Source organism: Chaetura pelagica, unplaced genomic scaffold (genome assembly GCF_000747805.2).
Source record: "Chaetura pelagica isolate M959 unplaced genomic scaffold, ChaPel_1.0 scaffold356, whole genome shotgun sequence".
In the NCBI taxonomy this organism is placed as follows: domain Eukaryota; kingdom Metazoa; phylum Chordata; class Aves; order Apodiformes; family Apodidae; genus Chaetura; species Chaetura pelagica.
This window is the reverse complement of record NW_009953964.1, coordinates 10,020,671-10,041,081: the sequence shown is the minus strand read 5'-3', so window position 1 is coordinate 10,041,081 and position 20,411 is coordinate 10,020,671. Positions and strand designations below refer to the sequence as shown.

At 52.7% G+C, this 20,411-nt stretch overlaps 2 protein-coding genes across 2 annotated transcripts in view; one reads left to right on the top strand and one right to left on the bottom strand.

Moving 5' to 3' along the window:
- The window catches only part of TCOF1 (Treacher Collins-Franceschetti syndrome 1), a 25,587-nt gene extending 10,272 nt beyond the window's left edge, over window positions 1-15,315 (top strand). Inside the window, exons 6-16 of the mRNA XM_010002137.1 lie at window positions 144-238; window positions 697-921; window positions 1,554-1,823; window positions 5,853-6,015; window positions 6,173-6,342; window positions 8,729-8,978; window positions 9,233-9,309; window positions 11,099-11,327; window positions 12,399-12,965; window positions 14,630-14,730; window positions 15,283-15,315. Of these exons, the coding sequence (XP_010000439.1) occupies window positions 144-238; window positions 697-921; window positions 1,554-1,823; window positions 5,853-6,015; window positions 6,173-6,342; window positions 8,729-8,978; window positions 9,233-9,309; window positions 11,099-11,327; window positions 12,399-12,965; window positions 14,630-14,730; window positions 15,283-15,315 (2,180 nt within the window). The remainder of the gene's footprint in view (window positions 1-143; window positions 239-696; window positions 922-1,553; window positions 1,824-5,852; window positions 6,016-6,172; window positions 6,343-8,728; window positions 8,979-9,232; window positions 9,310-11,098; window positions 11,328-12,398; window positions 12,966-14,629; window positions 14,731-15,282) is intronic.
- A 677-nt stretch (window positions 15,316-15,992) lies between these two features.
- CD74 (CD74 molecule, major histocompatibility complex, class II invariant chain) overlaps window positions 15,993-20,411 on the bottom strand; it is a 6,050-nt gene continuing 1,631 nt past the window's right edge. The window contains exons 2-9 of the mRNA XM_010002136.1: window positions 19,934-20,144; window positions 19,744-19,835; window positions 19,601-19,654; window positions 19,287-19,382; window positions 18,971-19,061; window positions 18,400-18,588; window positions 17,978-18,064; window positions 15,993-16,015 (exon numbers count right to left, since the gene is read on the bottom strand). Of these exons, the coding sequence (XP_010000438.1) occupies window positions 15,993-16,015; window positions 17,978-18,064; window positions 18,400-18,588; window positions 18,971-19,061; window positions 19,287-19,382; window positions 19,601-19,654; window positions 19,744-19,835; window positions 19,934-20,144 (843 nt within the window). The remainder of the gene's footprint in view (window positions 16,016-17,977; window positions 18,065-18,399; window positions 18,589-18,970; window positions 19,062-19,286; window positions 19,383-19,600; window positions 19,655-19,743; window positions 19,836-19,933; window positions 20,145-20,411) is intronic.

Sequence of the window (20,411 nt, the reverse complement as noted above, 5' to 3'; positions counted from 1 at the left end):
AGGAATAGGCCTTTTTCCTTGCAAATCCCGTTAGCTCTCTCTGTCACTTGTTTTGTTTTCCTGACTTCAAAAGCTGCATTAGCATCATGCTCTGGGAGCTGAGAGCAGGCTGCAGCTGTGACATCTCCTCACTTGTGTTTCAGAGCTGAAGCAGGCAGCTGGGGCTGCTGAGAGCAGCAGTGGGGAATCAAGTGATGAGACATCCTCTGAGGAGGAGCTTGCAACTCCAGAAAGCCAGGTAACCTTTCCAGCCCCATTCCTTTGTTTCTAGGAAATCACATTCCTTCCCTTGAAGGAGAGAGGACACACTGCAATGCTCTATTTTGACAACACCCCCTTCCCTGGGTGTGTGGGATCCCCAAACCCAAGGCCAGAGAAACACACTGTGTGGCTGAGAGCCCACTAACCCCTGCCAGCATCAGCTGTTCCATCCCAGTTCCTCCTAGGGCCTGAAATTGAGGGAGATCCTTTGATCTGTAGGAGGTGATTGGTGTGCAACTCCACAGATGGAGTCAGGCTGCAGAAAGTGCTTTGCTTCAGATAGTCCACAGGCCATGGAACTGAACAAGCCCATCCTGATCAAAGTTGTCAGGGTTGCCTTCCTTAAAACAGATTCCATGCAGTTACAGCTCTTAACTGGTTTCTTGTGAGCTGTTACGTGATCGCTCTGTTCCTTTTTGTTCCCTCTGCTCCCAGGCAAAACCAGCTACAAAACCAGCGCAGGTTACTGCAGAACCTGTGAAAAGTGCTCCTACTGCTTCAATGTCCCTCAAGAAGAATGCAGTGAGGCAAACAGCAGCAGCACCAAACCAGACCAAACCTGCATCCACAGCAGTTCCTGGGGCTGCAAAGCCCGATGACACCTCAGAGAGCAGTGACTCCTCAGACAGTGAAGATGAGGAACCTCCATCAGTAACACAAGTATGTCTGTCCAGGACTCATGTCTTTCCTTGCTCACCTCCAGGGCTGGGAATTGCAGTGAAAAAAAAAATGTTTTAAATGCATGTAGTGCAAAGTCATGATGGGGACAGGAGAAAAGAGGCTTGGGGTGTTGAAAGGCACCTCAGTGTCTTTGCTCTGAGCCTTCATTAAGCCATTGTACCTTTCTTTAAAAAAAGTTATATATATCCACTAGTACTTTTAAATTAAAAAGAGCCCAGCAATTACTTTCCCACCTGAGGAGGCAAATTGTCATAGTTGAATTTGCCTCTCAGCTATAAATTGCAATAAATAGTATCTAATTTGTTGAACTCTAGTGCAGCTTAGCTTCCCTGCTGTGGAGAGTGCAGAGTTCTCCAGTGTACCTCACTGGAAGGGACTGGTAGCATCAGCAGGCTGATGAGCAATGTCTGGTCTTGCTTTCTTGTCTTTGGAGACTCCCCCCACACAGCTAGATGAAAGGAATCCTTGTGGTTCCTGCCAGTTTCTAATCGGCCTTCAGCATTTGCCTTTCCCAGGGGGCTCTGAAATCTCTTCCCTTGGTTACAGTCTGAGCAAATAAATGATGCTGCTGTGGGATTTGCCTCGTTTCATGCTGTTCTTATCTTGTCCAGACAAAGCCACCTCCAAAATCCTCCCAAGCCGTCCCACCCCCAGTGAAACCTACACCAGCAACATCACTCTCTGGCAAAGCAAATCCGGCAAAAACGCTTCCGCTGTCCCAAGGGAAGCCAGCCCCAAAACTGGGAGTGCCACAGCAGGCCAAAACCAAGCTGGGAAAGACCTCTGCTCCTGCAAAGCCTGCTGAAGGCACAAAGTCAGCAGAGAGCTCCGATTCCTCAGGCAGTGAAGAGGAGGATCTCCCTGTGCCCATCAGCCAGAAGGTGGGTGATACTGCATCCAGCCCAGTGGCAGGGGATGGGATACTCAGTATAATTGTTTAGCTCTTAAATGCTACCACTGCTCTCCTTGAAACACCAGTAGCATGGAGTATGTTGTGTCTTGGTCCTTCAGAGAGCAAGATCTTTCTTCCTACCTGGAAACAAGTATAGTCTACTTTTCACCCAGCTGTAGCAGAGGTCTAACCTACTGGATACCAACTGGTTGGCTCCACTCATGTCTTGCCTCTCTGGAGTGAGCCTTGGGTGCAGGGTCACAGATAGCTTGGTCTTGGCTCTCCTGTGAGGGTTTGTTTAGAACTCTCTTGTGAGAAGGACCACGAACCCAACCTGGATTCAGGTGGCTGAATCCCTAGGGAGGCAAATCCCTGAGGGCATCCTTAGGCCTATGGTATGGAGACTTTCTGTGTTGACTCTGAGCTGCAAGGATCTTTGGGAAGTGCCCTGAATGCAGCATTTTGAAGTTGGCAGCTATTATCTGCTGGGGAGGAAGGGAAGCTGGGGGCAGAGCCTCACGTGTCCTTGCAAGGAGGCTCTTTGTCAACACGTCCTTTTGCTATTGACAGGCAGGAGCCAGAGAGGCTCTGCATTTTTGTCTTTATAGCCTTGGCCTGCTCAGGTGGGTGGAGGGGGACGCATCTCTAACAGTTGGCTCTGTGCTGCTCTTCCTGCATGATTATATGTTAAGATTCAGCTCTGGCTGGCAGGAGCAGCCATTCTGGTAGCTGTGCCGTGGGGTCTTACTGGGAAACTGTTGACACTTATCCACTCCAGCAGAGTTGTAGGTGAAGGAACCTGCCGGGGTGGGTTTGTTCTCCTCCAGTGTTGACTTGAAGCTGGCAGCAGTAGGTAGCCATCTTGCTGACAGCCATTTAACCACTTCAGCATCTTCCCTCTTGCAAACTGGCGATTATCCCTCAGCAGCCACAGTCCTCAAGGAAGAGCTTGTCATCCAGAGAGCTCTATTTTTGCCAAGCAGGCTGTTTCTTCCCATGGTAGTATCCTGCAGGCAGAGAGAGACCACGAGGGAAGCCTGAAGATAGACTGCTAGGCTTAGCTGTGTCCACCATCCCGTCCTCCCAGTCAAACTCTTCTTAGCTCATCCTCACCATCTGCTACTTGGGCATATGGTAACTACTGACTTACTGTATCCTGCAACTTCCTCTGGCTTCTGTGCAAGATCCAAACAGATACAGAGCGTTGGAAGCAGCTTCTTCTTTCCCTGTGGGGGTGGATTAGCACAATTAAAATGAACATCATGCTTAAATTGAACTGCTTAATTGGTATGTTTACCCCCGAAGACTTAGGAATATTTAGTGAAAGAAGTTGACATGGTGTTTCTATGTTTGGGGGGAGGAAGGCTGGTGATGGGGGACAGTCTAGATTGACCTAAAAGATGCTGTGAGCTGCCCTTCTTCTGGAACTGTTAATTCTGCTCTGCTTCTTCTGTCTTGGATGTTCTGAGCCAAAGATGGCACACGAGCCCTCCATGGACAGGCTGTGGCTTCTGCTTGCCAGGACTGGGGTGAGATGCACGTGCATGTGCATGTTGGGAACCTGGTCTTCCTTAAGCATCCCAGGAAGTTGTGCCTGCAAGTTTTCATCATGGACCACAGGCCCTGTGGGGAGAGACCCAATGTCCTAAGAGATGGAAGGTCTCTCTCCCTCCCTGAACCCTGTCCCTGCTCCCTTGCAGGTGGCAGTCCTACCTTTGTTGTGTTGTGACACAGCTGAGATACTGGTCTCAGTCCTGATCTGCTGGTGGTGCTTCCGTGGTGCACAGGCAGCCAGGGAGTGTGGTTGTTACAGTGTTCTCAGAGTGATTGTTAGAACGTGCTGGGTGCACGTGGCTGGGCGATGTTTCCCCCCTTGTCATGCAGAGCTGCATGATGCAAAGGGAGCTTCGAGTGGCAGATGGGCTGTGCAGAAGCTGAGTCATCACACACTGAGCCACAGGCAGCTCCTGGCTTGGGGGCTGGAGAGGGAGCAGGAAAAAATATTTCCTCTTGAATTCTTTTCCTCCTCTCTGAGTTACTTCGGTACCTGTGACTTGACTTCTCAGAAGCTCTGCCTGTGGTGTTTTGCTCCCTGATGCTGGCCTGGTCCCACACTGTAGGACACCTGCCAGCCACCTGGCAGTGACCAAGATTAAGTCAATGGAGGGACCTCCCAGAAAGATCTGAGGAATCCTGAAGCTGTGTAAAGCTTATGGTGGTTTCTCTGTGGATGCTCTTATGTTCTTTCTGTGTCAGGGTGCCTCTGTGGCAGCTCTTCCTCAGTCTCCTGCTAAGGTAGAAGACAAAGCATCCCTTGAACCATGCATCTGAGCAGAGAGAGAAACCAGTCCCATGGCTATGAAGGTCTTAAAAGTGAGCAGGTGGGGTCTGATCTTGGTAGGCTGTTCCATTGCACAGCAGTGCTTGGGAGAAGAGGGAGAAGAGCTAGCTTGTTGGAGTAGAGTGTGTGAATTGTGCCTGCTTCAAGTAGTTCTCTCTTCAGCATTGCCAATCTGGCCTCTCTCCTGGAGATAGTGACTCACTGGTATCAAAACAAGTGAGGTTTGCAATCCCCCCTCTCCCCAAGTGCTGGTGGAGGTTTCTGTTTCTCTAAGCGGAGTCAAAATGTGCTTGGCTTGTTCAGAGAACTGTTCTGTGGTGGGATTTACATGCAGATGCTGTTGTCTGTTTAGTGTTTGTCTTGGAGATGATAAACACTGCCCCAGTGGCAGCCTTCAGTGGGGTTGTGCCAGGACATGTGGTAAGATCTGTCCTCTTAGAAGGCTCCTATGCTGGTGCTCTAGGCTCCTGGCCAGGAGCATCACCCTGGTGGGCTGGAGCTGCTGAAGTCCTCCTGGTCCTCTGCTGCAGGTTGAGAGGGGGTATTGCTGCATTAGCATGGCAGGGCTGGGAAAGGGGGTTGACAGGGGCTGTGCAGCTGGGCAGGAGTCTCCCTGCCTTCTTGCAGGGGGGCTGGAGACCAAGCACTGCGTGGAGCTGCTGTCACGTGCAGGTTGGATGGGGTCTGCCTGCCTTGGCAAGTGTGGTGTGCTCCTTGTCAGAGCAGCCCAGAGATGAGCCATGAGTGCAGTAAACTGAGTGGGTGCAGAGCATTGCAAGCCTGAAGAATATCTATGAGTGGTGAAGTTACCCCATCCCTTGGCAAATGTTCCCCCTCTCACTGGTACCCTTAGCAGCATGCAGGAGAGGGGAGTCTGCAGCCTTCAGCCCAAGCCAAGGAGAGGGGCTGGGAAGAGGTCTTCTCACCTGGCCATTGTGTACCTGTTGCTGAATAACCAGGGCTTCCTTGTGCTGAAACACCAGCTGACTGGGACAGTGGCTGATGGTCCTGGGACATCAGAGTGTTGAGGGGTGCTGTAAAAAGGCACAGTGCACGTGAGTTGAAGAGTTGGGATTTTTTTGCCAGGACACATCTCTGGTGTTGGAACTAGATGTCCTGTTGACAGAGAAGTTTCTAAGGTGGATCCCAGCCTGCCCTCTGTGTCCCAAAATCCTCTTGTCTCCACTGACCTCTCCAGCAGCTCTGGGGTGTAGCTGCTCATACGGACTCTTGCAAGAATTTTGGCAGAAGGTTTCCCAGCTCCTGCTGATTCCCCCAGCTGGGGGGAGGTTGTGCTTAAATTCCATGGAATGGGGGTCTCAGGGTAGCAGTAGTTCTCCTGCCTTCAGGCTGCCATCCAGCCAGTGTCTTGGCCTCAACAAGGAATTGTTGTTAAGAGCTCACGAGCACTATTAGTCCTGCATGCTCGTGTGGTAAAACACGCTCGGGCTTCATGTCAAAAGCCAATTGCTAAATGCAGTGGTATGTGCCTTCAGCACCTCTGTCCAGGCAGTAACTGAAGCCCCTTTCAATCTTTACATGCCAGCTTTGGAGTGAGTGTTAAGAAACAGCTGTGTTAGGTTAAAACAAAACACAGCTTGAGCTGAAACTGCACTTAAACTAAACACCACCTGTACTAATACCACATTTCTGTGCCTGTGTTTCTTTTTTGTTAAGAGGATAACAGAACAGGCTGGGCCTGTTCCCAGCCTGAGCCAGGCTGCTAAAGCTGGGCTCCCTGAAAAAGCAGTGGGAAGCACCTTGAAAAGCCAAGTCTCAGAAAGTGGGAGCAGTGACTCATCTGACAGTGAAGAGGAGTCCCCTGCAGCACAGACACAGCCTCCGCAAGCTGGTGAGTCTCCTGGTATGGTCAGGATCCCTCACCTGCATCTGCACGGATTTCCTTCTCTCCCCTGCATGTCCACAGCCCAGCCTGTTGTGCTAGCTCCTGCTCTGGGCAGCCATGCAGAGCACCTCTCTCATGGTGACAATTCCTTCTGCTTTTCCTGCAGTGAAAACCAATGCTGTGCCCCAGCCAACAAATGTGAAGAAAGGACCAGCTCCAGCACCAGTGCCAGCCCCTGTGCCAGCCCCTCCACCCGTGGACAGCAGCGATGATTCCAGCGAGGAGTCCGATTCAGAGGAGGAGATGGTTCCCCCTTCTCAGGTGAGGAGCCACTGGGTGTGGATGCTGTTAGTCCTGCATGCTCAGGAGGTCTCAGGGCTTGCAAGGTGGTAGTTGGGTGGGTGATGAGCAGTGCAGAGAGGAGCCTCCTTTTGGCTTTGTCTGATCTTCTTGGCATCATCCCAGGGTCTCACTGAATCCAGCTCTGGGTGCACAACTCGGCTGTAGCAAGTTTGCAGTGTGTGAGAGCAGTGAAAGGTGAGAATGGTTTGCCAGGAGCATGAGTAGACACATGAGCCCAGACCTCCTCTGGGATTCTGTCCTGTTTGCCCTGCTCCAGGGAGTTAGACTGGAAAAGCAGCCAAATCCTTGCAGGCAGAGTCTTTCCATGAGCTTGGTAGCTCTGAGGCAACCCATCCTCCAATTTCTTCCAAACCCTTGGGTGTGGCTAGAGCTTTCTGGACCCCCATTCCACAAGCCTTGGGAGGCTGGAAGGCTCTGCCCTGAAGTGGTCCTGCTGCCTTTCAGTTGCAGAAGCCAGACTCCTGCCTTGGAGACCCAGAATCTGTGCTGAGACGCTGCTGAATGTTGTGAAGCTCATCCCAGCTCTCTCACCTGAGTCTCTTTGTGTCACATCTCCTCATGCCAGTCCCACAGGGCTGTGGCTGAGCTCCCAAGGGCAGGAGCTGCCTGAGTGAGAAGCTGGCTGGGGTGTCTCTGCACTTCTGCTGCATTTTGAGCCTGAGAAAGAAACCACATGAAGAAGCATTGACTGAGGAATGTGGCTACTGTTCCTTTGTGGTGGTGGTGGCTTGGCTGGTGCTCTGAGCCCAGGCCTTAGAGGCCAAGTGTGCTTCTTGTCCTGCACTCATGTGTCCCGTGTTTCCAGCTCCCTTCCTGGGAGAGGGGGATTATGTGCACTCAAGAAAACCCTTCCCTGTGTTGGCCTGATGCTGTGGCCAGTGGAAAGGCTGTCTCCCCCCAGTTGGTGGGCCAGCAGCCAGCCTGCACAGGCCTTGATTAAAGTGTGTTTATAGAACCAAGATTGTATAAAATAAGGCAGTTGCTGTAACTTGAGCTGTGTGTGAGAGGGCAGGGAGCTCGCGTCGGGTTGGCGGCTCCGCACGGTGGAGCGTTGCCTTCTTTTCTGAAGGCCAGATGTTGTGTGAGGGAAATGTCAGCCCACAAAGGCCCAGCTTGTCAGGGATCTGGAGAGGGAGGGCTGCTCACATAGCTTCAGTTGTAACACAAACCAGGAGGCTGTGCACTCCTTCCTTGCTCCTGCTCCCTCCTCTGCTGGCATTTGTGTCTTGGACCTGATGTCAGTGTCTTGATTTCCATGCCCCTGGCTCTTCTATTTTTAACCCCTCTTACATTTAGTTTGATGGGAGGTTTCAAATGTGAGGCAACAAAATTGCTTCTCGTTGATTTGCTCTCTAATGGTGTCTTTGCTTTGTCTCTGTTGCCAATTATCTCGTGACGTGTGTTTTTTTTAGAGAGTAGGAGATATCCTGGAGTTCGAGTGCCCACTTTGCAAAGCAGGGTTTCCAACTGCAGTCTTGCTGCTGCTGCAGTGCTTAGGGATCTCCCAGCCTGCAAGCACATCACATTTTGCCTGTCTGCCCTCAGGATGGGTGCCTTTGGGGCACTGAGCTAATGCTTTAGGCACTCCCGGGGTGCTGGCCCTCACTTCTCTGCTCCTGGCTGTGCCAGAGGCCCTGCTCAGAGGCTTGTAGGAGGCAGCTGGCCTGCAAAGGGGAAAAAACCCAAATGTGAGTCTTGGTGCTGTGCTGAAAATGATGGAAGGGCTCAGGAGTTAGTGGTGGATTGGTGTATGCTTCTGGCTCTTTTCCCTCCCAGGTTGTGCTCTGTCCTCATTTTCTTTGTCATCTATTTTAGAGTCTGCCCCAGCAGAATGTCAAAGCAACAAAGGTTTCAAGTGCAGTGGCTGCCAAGGTTAATGCCACCTTGCCTGTGGGGAAGGGGGCAAAAGCACCCACTGTAGCCCCCATTAGCAGAGATTCCCAGAGCTCCAGCAGTGATTCCTTAGAGCACAACAAGCTGGCAGGAGAGGTAACAAGGGGGGGGAGACTCAAATGGGGAGCTTCCCTGGGGAGAGGAACCTTTGCTGTTCCTGTCTTCCAGCTGGCTGCCAGGTTTCTTCCCTCTCTAGTGATAGCAGTGCCCTTTACAGTCAAGAGTTGTCTGTTTAGCCAGAGCTGCCTGCTTCATTGTGGGCTGGGGAGAGATGGGAGTCTCTGTGCCCTGCATGAGAGATTCTTGGACTAACCTTGACCCAAACTGGAGCAGAATAGCTGAAGAAGGGCTGAGGTGATCCAAGTCCATCTGCTCTGGGCTCCTTCATGTAGTTGATTGGCATCAGCAGTTATTCTTCCTTCAGATGCATTTCATCTTCTTTCTTCTGTAGGTCCCCGCTCCTCCTTCCCTAAAGCAAACGGTTCCCATGGGAAAAGCTCCTCCAGCCAACACTGCTGTCCCACAGACTGCTTCACCTCTGGGAAGTCCCACCACCAAGTCAAGGAAGCCAGGCCTGCAGCCAGCGCAGGGCGCCCGGCTGAACCAGGTTGTGCCACCCACCCAGGCAGAGGAGACCTCAGACAGTAGCAGTTCCTCAGATAGTGATGAGGAGGAGAAGCCCAAGCAGCCCCGCAAACCTGGTCAGTTCCACTAAGAAGATGCTCTCAATGTTGCTGGCCAGGTCAGGGTGGGAATACTGTTCTGTTATCCTGTGGGCGGTGGGTCACCTTCATGTAGTGCTTGGAGAGGGCTTCCTCTGCTCCAGCTTGGCAGAGCACTCCCCTTTCTTTGGAGGCAGAAGGCCTTTTGGTGGCAGGAACTGCAGTGGGGTAGGTGAGCTCAGCCCCAGGCAGCAGTGGTGGGTTTAATGAGGTGAATTCTGCTCCTCCAGCAGGTTTGCAGCAGAAACCAGGAGGGATCCAGCCAGCCCAGAGCTCCTCAGAGTCCAGTGAGGAGGAGGCAATGTCACAGGTATGGTACTGGTGCACGCTGGGATCCTCTGGGGTCTGGCAACTGACTTCTAGGTAGGACAGAGAAAGGGCTGAATTCTCAGACGAAGCCAACAGGGTGCTGAGTGGGTTTGGCAGCACAGAAATGGGGGCTCCCCAGTGCAGTGCTGTGAGCAGGGCCTTTTGGTGGGGGCAGAAAGAGACTTCTGGACCTGGAGTTCTTCCCCAGGCAGCTGTGCCTTGGGTCCAGGGCTTATGGTGCCTTCTCCAGGAAAAGGAATGGGAGATGGTGCCTTGCAAGGGTTAAACCAGGAGAACAGTGCCAATAGCAGCAGGATTTTTTTCCCCACTTTTATGTGTAACTTAACCCATGTCCAAGCTATTAAATTCCCTTTGTAAGTGACGTGCAGGGCGTGCAGCACATCTGCAGTGCATTAGCTGTGCCTGGGTGCACACTCATGGCCAGGAGCCTCCCCCAAGCCTGTTTTACTGGGCGAGAACAAAGAGGAGAGACCCTCTCACGCTCAGCTCTTGCTGCTGTAAGCTCAGCCAGCATCTGGCAGTGCTGCCCCCCCCTCTCCTGACAGCGCTGCCATCTCTGCAGGGCTGGCTGAGGGGTGCAGGATCACTCTGTGGGTGTCCAAAGATGAGTCCTTCACTTGGAGTATGGGGGCAATAGCAGCAGAGACAAGCAGTTCCTCAGATAGTGATGAGGAGGAGAAGCCCAAGCAGCCCCGCAAACCTGGTCAGTTCCACTAAGAAGATGCTCTCAATGTTGCTGGCCAGGTCAGGGTGGGAATACTGTTCTGTTATCCTGTGGGCGGTGGGTCACCTTCATGTAGTGCTTGGAGAGGGCTTCCTCTGCTCCAGCTTGGCAGAGCACTCCCCTTTCTTTGGAGGCAGAAGGCCTTTTGGTGGCAGGAACTGCAGTGGGGTAGGTGAGCTCAGCCCCAGGCAGCAGTGGTGGGTTTAATGAGGTGAATTCTGCTCCTCCAGCAGGTTTGCAGCAGAAACCAGGAGGGATCCAGCCAGCCCAGAGCTCCTCAGAGTCCAGTGAGGAGGAGGCAATGTCACAGGTATGGTACTGGTGCACGCTGGGATCCTCTGGGGTCTGGCAACTGACTTCTAGGTAGGACAGAGAAAGGGCTGAATTCTCAGACGAAGCCAACAGGGTGCTGAGTGGGTTTGGCAGCACAGAAATGGGGGCTCCCCAGTGCAGTGCTGTGAGCAGGGCCTTTTGGTGGGGGCAGAAAGAGACTTCTGGACCTGGAGTTCTTCCCCAGGCAGCTGTGCCTTGGGTCCAGGGCTTATGGTGCCTTCTCCAGGAAAAGGAATGGGAGATGGTGCCTTGCAAGGGTTAAACCAGGAGAACAGTGCCAATAGCAGCAGGATTTTTTTCCCCACTTTTATGTGTAACTTAACCCATGTCCAAGCTATTAAATTCCCTTTGTAAGTGACGTGCAGGGCGTGCAGCACATCTGCAGTGCATTAGCTGTGCCTGGGTGCACACTCATGGCCAGGAGCCTCCCCCAAGCCTGTTTTACTGGGCGAGAACAAAGAGGAGAGACCCTCTCACGCTCAGCTCTTGCTGCTGTAAGCTCAGCCAGCATCTGGCAGTGCTGCCCCCCCCCTCTCCTGACAGCGCTGCCATCTCTGCAGGGCTGGCTGAGGGGTGCAGGATCACTCTGTGGGTGTCCAAAGATGAGTCCTTCACTTGGAGTATGGGGGCAATAGCAGCAGAGACAGATCTGTGTGCCTAGTGTTTGGGAGGTGCCCTGCTGTGATTCCTCAGCATGTCTCTGCTCTTTCAGTCCCTCCTTACAAGCTATCTGGGCCTCTCCAGTACCACAGCAGCACCTCAGGCATCAAAGACAGTTCCTCCCCAGCCTGCAGGCAAAGTGGAGCAAGGGAAGGCAGCTGTGACTGCTGCCAACTCCTTTCCCAAGGCCTCTGTGAGAGCAGCCCCAGCCAACGGCTCCAGCAGTGACAGCAGTGACTCCGACACCGACATCGACCAGGTGGCTGCAAACCACAAAGCAGGTGGGTTTCCTTTGGCAAAGCTGGGAATGGGCTTGGCCCAGCAGCATGGCCCTGCTGGCATAGGGAGGGTGACACTGGGAAGGGCCCCCATTCCCAGCCTGTCTGCGCCACAGAGCCCAGCCGTGGAGTGCTGCTGCCGTCTGCTGGCTTCCCCTGCCACCACAGCCTCCCTGGACACCCCTTCTGTGCTGGCTGCTTGCAAGGCTCTGCTTTTGCCTCTTCCAAGTTCTGCTTTGACTGCAGTAACTAATGCAATTAATGGGAGTAGGTAGGGCTCTCCCTAAAACCTCTGCCCACCACACTGGTGTGCTGTGGTAGTGATGGCTCCTCAGGAAGGAACATTTGAACACTAGCTGAAGAACATCTGGTGCCATGCAGTGCTGGTATTCCAGCCTCCCCTTGTATTTTCTGGGCTCTGTAGTGTGTCTGAGGGCAGAGGAAGGGAAGCAAGTGGGAAGACCTGTGGAGAAATGAAGTGTCCTGACATTTCCCTATCACCTTTTTGTTGGCAAATTGTCAGACTCTTAGCTGGAAGCTGTTTCTGCTCTGATGTGACCCTGGCACCTTCAGATGGGCTCTGGTCTGGCTGAGAGCTCTGGCCTGCTCTAGAGGCTCACAGGGGTCTTTTGGCACGTCAGTAAGTTGTGCAAAGGGCTGTTTAGAAGGTGAGAACTATAGATTCAAGAAGGCCAAGGTGCTGGAAGGTAGGCCATTGGTGATGGTTAAACATGGTGGAATGGATACCTCCTCCACCTTGGGAAGTCTCTCCCTCACTGGGACAGGTGTCCTGGGGAAGGAATACTCTATGCTTACCTGTCTGGAGATACAGTTTCCTTTGGTCTAGCCCCTGTTCTCCGTGGATGTGCCCAAAGCTGTTGTGGCTGTTGTCACAGGTTCCCTTGGCAGATACTTGATCTCAAGCTGAAGCACCTTTCTCTAGCTCTGCTGTAATTGGGGTGGCCAGCAGAACTGGATACTCCTCTTCCAATGCATATTTCCATCCTCCAGTAACTCTGTGGTCTATATAACAAGTGCTCCCTGACTTTTTTTCTCTCATCACTGTTTCCACAGAAAACAACCTCCCTCCAAAGCAGGAAGTCACTGGAGCCTCCAACAAAGAGAAGGGGGCACAAAAAACAAAGCCAGGTCATGCCAGCCTCAAACCTCCCCCAGCCAAGAAAGCCCTGACTGTGAAAGAGAATGATGTTGGGGCAAAAGGGGCACAGGTGGTCCCAGCATCACATGCAGTGTCATCCATCCCACAGTCAGAGGAGTCAAACTCAGGGAGCGAAACAGAGGTCACTTCTGCTGCCAAAGTTCCTGTAGTGCAAATGCTGGAAGGGTTGGAAGGGAAAAAGAAGAAGAAAAAGGAGAAAAAAGAGAAGAAGGAAAAGAAGAAATCTTCCTCCACAGCAGACAAGGCTGTGAAAACATCTAAGAGCAATGACAAAGAGAATAAGAAGCAGAAAACATCTCAGAAGCAGAAACTGCCAGGAGAGGATGGGGCTGTTGGGCAGCCCAAGGAGAAGAAGAGGAAAGGGCAAGCTAATGAAGAAGTACCCAAAAAGAAAAAGAAAAAAGCATCTGGTGACATGGAGAAGCTGCCAGGCAGCAAGGAAAAGAAAAAATCAGCTAAAAGTAAGCATCCCTCACTTGGGCTGCATTGGCAATAGGTTCTTGCAGCTGATGCACGTTCAGCCTCTGGTGCAGGGCCTTGTAAGTAGCACCCACTTTCCCCTTAGCTTCTTGCTTGGCTGCTTCCCTCTTGACCCACCCAAAGCCTATGCCAGATTTCTAGCCCCCCACCTCAGTGTTTTTCTGCAGTCTCGGCACCAGGTCTTGTTGCAGACCTAAAGCTGGGCTCTCCAGCCCTTTGTCCTGTGTCCAGCACAGTGAGAACTATGTTAATACTTGCTCTGATCCTTGCTGCTTGTAGAGCAAAGCTGGTGTCCCTGTGCATCTTCTATGGCATGACCTGTCCCTTCAGGACTTTGTCCTTTCCTGGCCTTTACCCTGGCTGGAAGTGGCTGAGGGCTGGCAGAGGGTTGAGGTGAATCTGTGTTGAACCTCCAAGGCCCCTTTGCCCCCTTGCATGGCCTGCCATCCTGGGCAGGGCTTGGGAGAGTTCCTGCTAGCTGTCAGCCAGGAGGCCTGTGCTTTGCCTTCTGCCCTGCTCTGTGTCTGCAGGGTGGAATTGCTCTGCTCACCCAGTCCTGGCTCCTCTATGACAAACACAAGACATGCTAGCAGAGAGCTAAGGTGAAACATGGCTGGGGATGGCAGGCAAAAGGTGACTGACATGCTGTGAGCACAGCAGAGGAAGCTCGGCATCCATGTGCAGGGCTTTGTGTTTGGCAGAGCTTCCTGAACGTGGCTCCTTGCTGCCAGCCTCTTCAGGCAGAGGCTTGAAATCTGTTCTGTCATCTGCCATGTCAGCCTCTGCTGTTCCCTGGGGGGCAACAGTGCCCCTTCCTGACCCTGTCTGATCAGTGTCTGCTGCAACATGGTGAGCAGCTTGTTTTAAGAGATTTGACTCAGGGCTGTTCGTCTTGCTTTCAAATCCCTAGGGAAGGAGAAGGGTGGTGCCAGCTGCCTGCTTGTTGCTCCCAGTTACAAGCATTTCCTGCCCTCCTTGTCTGCACATCTCTCAGTAATGCTCTGTTTACTGCCCTAGTGCAAAGGCATTTGTTTTTCTTCTGCATTTGTAAATCAGAGCTGGTTCTCTGCTAGACGTTTTTTGTTATTTTCTAAATTAAAAAACAAAACAAAACCACAAAAAACCTACCAATAAAAAATGGATGGAATGGCTGGTCCCAGTCTGCTACAGCTCCTGTTCCACAGAGGTGTAGCCCTGTATTTTGAAGTAGACAGAGTGGTCTGTCAGCCCTTGTGTGGGCTGTTGCCCAGGTGTGAGCTGGAGCCTCTTGGAGCAGTTGTGCTGAGTTGAACCTTGTCTCCATCCTGTGTTAATAGCTTCCTTTGCTCTTTGTCCAGCTATTTCATCATTGAAGTGGTACCTCAGAGTACATGTGCAGTAGGAGGTGGAAAGAAGGGGATCCTATGTGATTCTCTTCACACGTGTGCATGGGTGGTGGGATCAAACTGCTCTGGCTCAAAGGTAGTGGAGAAACAGCCCTGGGCACAGCTGCCTTGTAGCAGGGCTCTGTCCTCACCCAGATACTCTGGAAAGCTTGCTCAGGTTCAGATGTGATCAAGAACTTAAGCTCCTACCACTCTGTGCATCTCGGAAACTAACAATACCAGAGCCTCTCTCTTAGTTGACTTTTCTTCCCCTCTCCCAGAAAAAAAGACTGGAAAAGAAAAGAAGAAGAGCAAAAAGGTGTCTTTGGAAGGGGAGCCTGTAGCAGATGGCTCTGCTGAGGTTCACAAGAAGAAGAAGAAGGTATGTGCAAGACCCTGAGATGAGATACTGTGGGGAGAGCTGTTCTGAACTGCAGTTGTGATGCTCATCCCTGCGGCATCCCAGGCTGGAGAGGAATAGATTCCTGTCCTGGCCTTGCTGGTTTTACAGAGGAGGCTGCAGTTAATTGCAGCTCATCTTGAGACACCCTGACCTTTGGCTGGGTGGGATTGGAGGGGCTTGAAGAAGGGTTTGTTCCTGTATCACTCCCCTGAGATCCTTTTTCCTGGAAGAGTCAAACCCAGGGGCCTTTTTTGATGGCAGAGAGCCAGCCCAGAGAGTGAGTGCTCTTCTTCAGCTTTCTGATCATCTAGTTGCTCTCAACAGAAGCTGGAGCTTCTGAGGGCTTGGCAGGCTTCTGTGTCCCATCCCAAGAGCTAGGAAGAGGGGCAGAGGGAGACTGTAAGATGTTCCCTGGAATGGATATGTCCCTGTAGAGATGGTAGCCAAGAAGCCTGTGTGGCTTTTGGCTTTGGGTCCTTCAAGTTTGTGGTGCAGATGATACTGATTTATTTTTCACCCTTTTCTTTTTAGAAGAAGAAAACAGCTGAGCCTGAAGGACTGTGAGAAGGTACATGGCCTGTGGCAACTGTCAGTTGGCAGCTCTGAACGGCGGTAACCTTGGCCAAATTCAGTTCTCCTGGGCCACTCTGGGGAAGACAAATGTGCCCTCTAAATGCTTGCTGAGTCAGCCTGGCTTTAGATTAAAGGGCCAGGGAGTGGAGCAATGCAAGGAAAGTCACACAGCAGTGTGCTGGCTTCTCTGGATGTGTTTGACCTCAACTCTTTAGCTGCTGAGAACTGGATGTCCAGCCTGGACGTTGCTGTCCTCTTGTCATCAGCAGAGATGAGTGGCCTCTGGCAGTGTCTGTCTGTCCCTGCTGACTCACAGGGAGCTTGGAAAAGTGGTGTGGATTAGCTGGTGGTGATGTAGCCACCTGGAAGTGGACAAGATGGCTCTGCCCCTGCTCTGCTCAGCTGTAAGGCTGTTGTCCTCCTCCCCATCCCTAACTCTTTTAACTCCTCTCCCCCAAAGGTACCGCATCCCTGTGATTAAGGATTTATGGGTGAAGATCAAACAGAAGAGAGGAAAAGAAAGCTCACCAGGAGAATTCCAACTTTTTTTTTTCTTAAATAATAATTTATAACTACTTTTAACTGTGACTTCTAGAGCAGAGTGCTGTAACTTTGTCTCTTCCTGCCCTGCAGGGGCCCAGAGATGTGTTCTTGCCCCCCTTGATGGCTCAGTTGTTGCACAGGAACCGAACTGAAGGAGGCAGTTTGACCAGAGAAGAGCCAGCTTGCAGAAACTGCTTTCCTCCTCGTTGACACCCTGCCACCTCTTACTCTTTCTCATCACAGAGTTATATTTTTAAGAGAAACTTTTACCTTTCCTCCCCCCTCTTCTGTGATTATAGTGGTGTCAGTCCTTTTGCTACTATGGGAGAGAGAAAACTCGGGTTTCATTTTTATCCTGATACTGACGACAGTGGTTATCATGTCCCTGGAGTTGCACTGAACAGCTGTGTCCAGCAGCTGTTCTCAGCCAAGATGGTGTAATTTTTTTTTTGTGGGGTTTTTTTAATGGAATATTAAATAAAATTAAAAAAAAAAAAGGTGATATGTTGCTTCAGCTGCTTTGAAGGGAGGGGAAGTGACCAAATCCAGGCCAGGGTGGCAGGGCCCCTGGTGGGGCTCAGCTGTCTTTGAAGGATTTTGGATGTGTAAGAGTCCACCTTCCACCTGTTTTTATAGGCACCACTTCAGCCCCTAGGGAAACATTAAGTGCTTCCTGAGGAAGTTCAGCTTTGAACTGCACGTTCTAGTGTTGGTTTGTTTTCTTTTTCATTACTAAAATGCTGTGCTGAGAGCAGGTTTATGCATCACCCTGCACAGCTCCAGCCTGCTGCCTCACTGGCAGCTGCTGCACCTTGTGCTGGGCTTGTGCCTGGTTTCTTTCCTTCACTCCCAGCTCTGGGGTTTAGCAGGTGAGGAAAAAGGGACCAGGGTCCCCTTGCTCTCCTCCCTCTGTTGCTGTGCAGCCTGGCTCCAGGCTCTGCTGGTGAGGGCAGAGCTCTTGGGTTGCCACCCTCACACCCAGGTGCAGGAGGGACATGGCTCCAGCCCAAGGGGCTGCTCCTTTTCCACCCCTCCCCACCCTGCAACTCACTTGGAGGTGATTTCAGCCTCCTGGGCCATGCTGGGATGCAGGGGAGCTTGAACAATTGATGGGCCAGGAATGTGGCCTATCCTGGGTGGAGGCACAGATCACCTGAGATGTGTTTTCCATTTCTTCTTAAGATAGGTTTATTTTTAACCTGGGACAGCTGCAAACTGCTAGAGTTGCTTGCAATGCTTTCTTATTTAAAAGTTTATTTGAAGTAATTAGCTTGTGAGGACACTTATCAAGGAACTATCTGATAGTCAGAAAAATTAGAAGCCACTCTACCTCCAGGGCCCTCCCCTCTGCCCACCCTCACCCATGGCCATGGCTGTGCAGCCTGTGTACAAAAGCTGAAGATGAGCATCTATCTACAAACCTGAGCACTCCACAAGAACCTTCTACACCAGTAATCTAACAGGGCTTCAGCCTTCCAGGGTCAGTTACAAAGCTGGTGGAGGTTGCTTTTTGCTGCTTTTTAATACTCATTCAGCATAAGAAAACATTAGCAGATCATTTTTCAGCAGGGGTGAGCTCTGCTGCTGCTGCCTGGGCACTGTAAGATGCTGATGAGCAAAAAGGAAGAGGATTGATGGGTCTGACACTGTTAAGATCACTTTCCAGCCTCCTTCACCCACTCTCTGAGGGGTCACTGTCCCTAGCACTGATCCTGGTGGCAGATGAGGCCCATCTGGTGCCCTGCAGCGGGGATGGGTGGCAACTGATGCCTTGAGGGGCAGGAGTGTGCAGGGGTGCCTACTGTTAATCAGCTCAGGAAAGCAAGGTAAGAGCAGAAATGCAAAAAAAATATAATGGGGTGGATGGGATGCTGAAGAGCCTGGCAGCTGCTGGTTTCCTCTTCTATTCTGTGGGGGAAAGAGAGGATGGAGTTGGTAAGGTGACTTGCAGGACCTCCCAAAAAGCCCAGGCTCCTTTTGCTATGCCCATCATAACCTCCACTGCCCCCTCGGTGCTTTTTTGGGCTGCTGTGGCTCTGTGGGGTGGACCTGTGCGTCCCTCAGACCCAAGGGCTCTCCCAAACACCCCACAACCACCCTTGGCCCTCACCTTTCTCTGCACCCAGCTTGAGCATGTCTACCCCAGAGAAGATCATCTCCTCCGGCTCCGCAGTGGTGGCAGAAGCAGCGGTGACATCTGCAGAGGGAGGGCAGGAGGTGGGTGTGGGACCCCTGGGCTGCCCCATCGCCCCCACCCCTCAGAGCAGCAGGGGGCCTGTGCCCACCCCCTGAGCCACACATTTTGGGGGCAAGGGGACTTGTGGATAACCTCTACTGCATGTCTACTCTCACTGCAGCTCGCCACAGAGGGCTGGGGATTTTAGGGTCCCCTCCAACTAACATGCTGGCACCAAGAGGGGCGTGGACACTGGCTGCAGCTGCGCCCTCTCCTCCCTAATCAGTAGCCAAACAGAGGGCAACATCCATGCACGCTGCTTGCTCTTCTCCTCCATCCCCTCCCTGGCAACCTACCAGGGCATTCCAGCTTTTCCCGAGTGGCAGTGCCCTCAATCTTGGTGCCATTTTTGTAGGAGCACCAGCAGTAGCCAGTGGAAGGATTGCACTGCTTGGGCATGTAGTCGCCGTTCTCATCGCACTGGGGGCGGAAGCGGCCGGGATGGACCCCCCTGGAATTGGCCTCAGCCTGGCACTTAGTCTGCACTAGGGCAATAAAACAAAGGGGGAGACACTGTGAGGGCCCCAGGCCCTTCCACAGCCTCTGCAGAAGCTTTTCATCCAGAAGCAGCTAATTAAATATAGAAAGAGGACAAGCCCCACCCTGGAGACCTTCCTAAAGCTCCATGGGCTGGCCAAGGAGTGAGGGGTGGGTGCAGTGCTCTGGATTTTCAGGTATTTGCTCATCCCAAATGACCTGTGGGCACTGGCTCTGTATTGTTCTAAGTGACACCAATCAGAAGTTCCCCATGCAATGAAATGATCCATGAGTTTGGTGGCCTTTGAGAAGCCCCATGCTGGCACCTCCTGGGGGGTGGTTTCTCCCAAAGGGCCAGTCACCCAGCTCAGCAGCCCCCATCCCCAATACCTTTCTCTGCTGGGATCGCCTTGTTCTCCTCCACCTTGGGGTTCTTGGCCATCTCAAACAGCAGCCACTTGTGCATCCAGGATTCAAAGGCCTGTAGCAAGAAGAACCAGCACATTAAGTGGCATGGGGTGGTGCACCACAAGAAGCCATGCTGCAAGCTCCAGCTTGGGCTCAAGATTGCTGTGAGCACCACCACCTCCCTTAGAGTGGGGGCAACTCAAGCTGGACTTTGTTTTTCCAGGTGGGCACACTCCAGTCCCTCCCCAAAGCAGGGTGCTCCTGGAAGGAGAAGAGTAGGACAGCAGCAAGCACTGACCTTCCAGTCTGCACCAGTCATGGTCTTCTTCAGGCTCTTCAGGTTGTCCATCAGGTTGTCCTTCAGCTCTGGGAACATCTTCCCGGGGTCTGCTTGCTGCAGAGTGAGACAAGGCAAAGAAAAATGAGGTGTGGGGGGTGAAGCTCTGCTTGTATCAACCAGCTGGGAGGCCAGGAGCTCTCACCAGCTCTAAGTGCACCCAGAGACACCAGAACCAACCAAGACACAGCTTGAAGCTGGAAGCAGAGGGTCCCATCGCCTCCTGCAGCACAGGGCCCAGCTATGGAGTGTGTAGAGGAATGGGGGAACCTTACCAGCAGCAGGTGCTTCACTTGGTCCTCAGTTTTGTTGCTAGCAGGGGCCATGTCCTGAAGAGAAAAGGCAAAGGGGCAGGGTGAACATGAGGACGGGCAGCAAGCCCCAAGGGCAGCAGGCAGCAGCAGTAGGCATCTCTTACCATGTCAGCTACAGATGGGGCAAGAGGCAGGACCCTCATGGCCAGGGGGGTGTTCACCATGGCCATCTTCATTTTGTTCACTGGCTTGGCACCTGTGGAGGAAGGAGCAGTGTGAGGGGTACTGAGTCGGGTGGTCCCAGGGAGACCCGTCCCTTCTCCCCGCCACGCCGGTGGCTGCAGAGCTACTGACTGGCAGGCATCTTCCTCTGCAGTGCCTCCAGCTGCAGGGTCTGGGAAGTCTTGGTGAGCTTGCTGATCTGCCCGCTCTGCTGGTAGACGAAGTAGACGGTGACGGCCTGGCCGGCGATCAGCAGGGCCACCAGGATGGAGAGCGCAGAGAGGCCGGCTCTGCGGCCCAGCACGGACCTGCGGGACAGCAGGAGGGAGCTCAGCCCCAGCCTCTGGCAGGAGATGTCCCCATACCCTGCTACCACTGCCCCCCGGATCTCTCCTGCAACCCGCGTCCCCCCCTCGCCACCCCAATCGCCCCCTCCCAGGGGCTCCGCAGCCACACAAATGCAAATTCCCCACCCATAGGGGTGCAGAAGTGAAATCTCGGCGTGAAGCTCATTCCTCTGCACCAGGGGAACCGAAACCCGCGGCAGGGGGCGAGGGGGGTGGGCACGGGTGGGTACCCGAGCGCCACGGAGGGGCTCTGGGCACCGCAG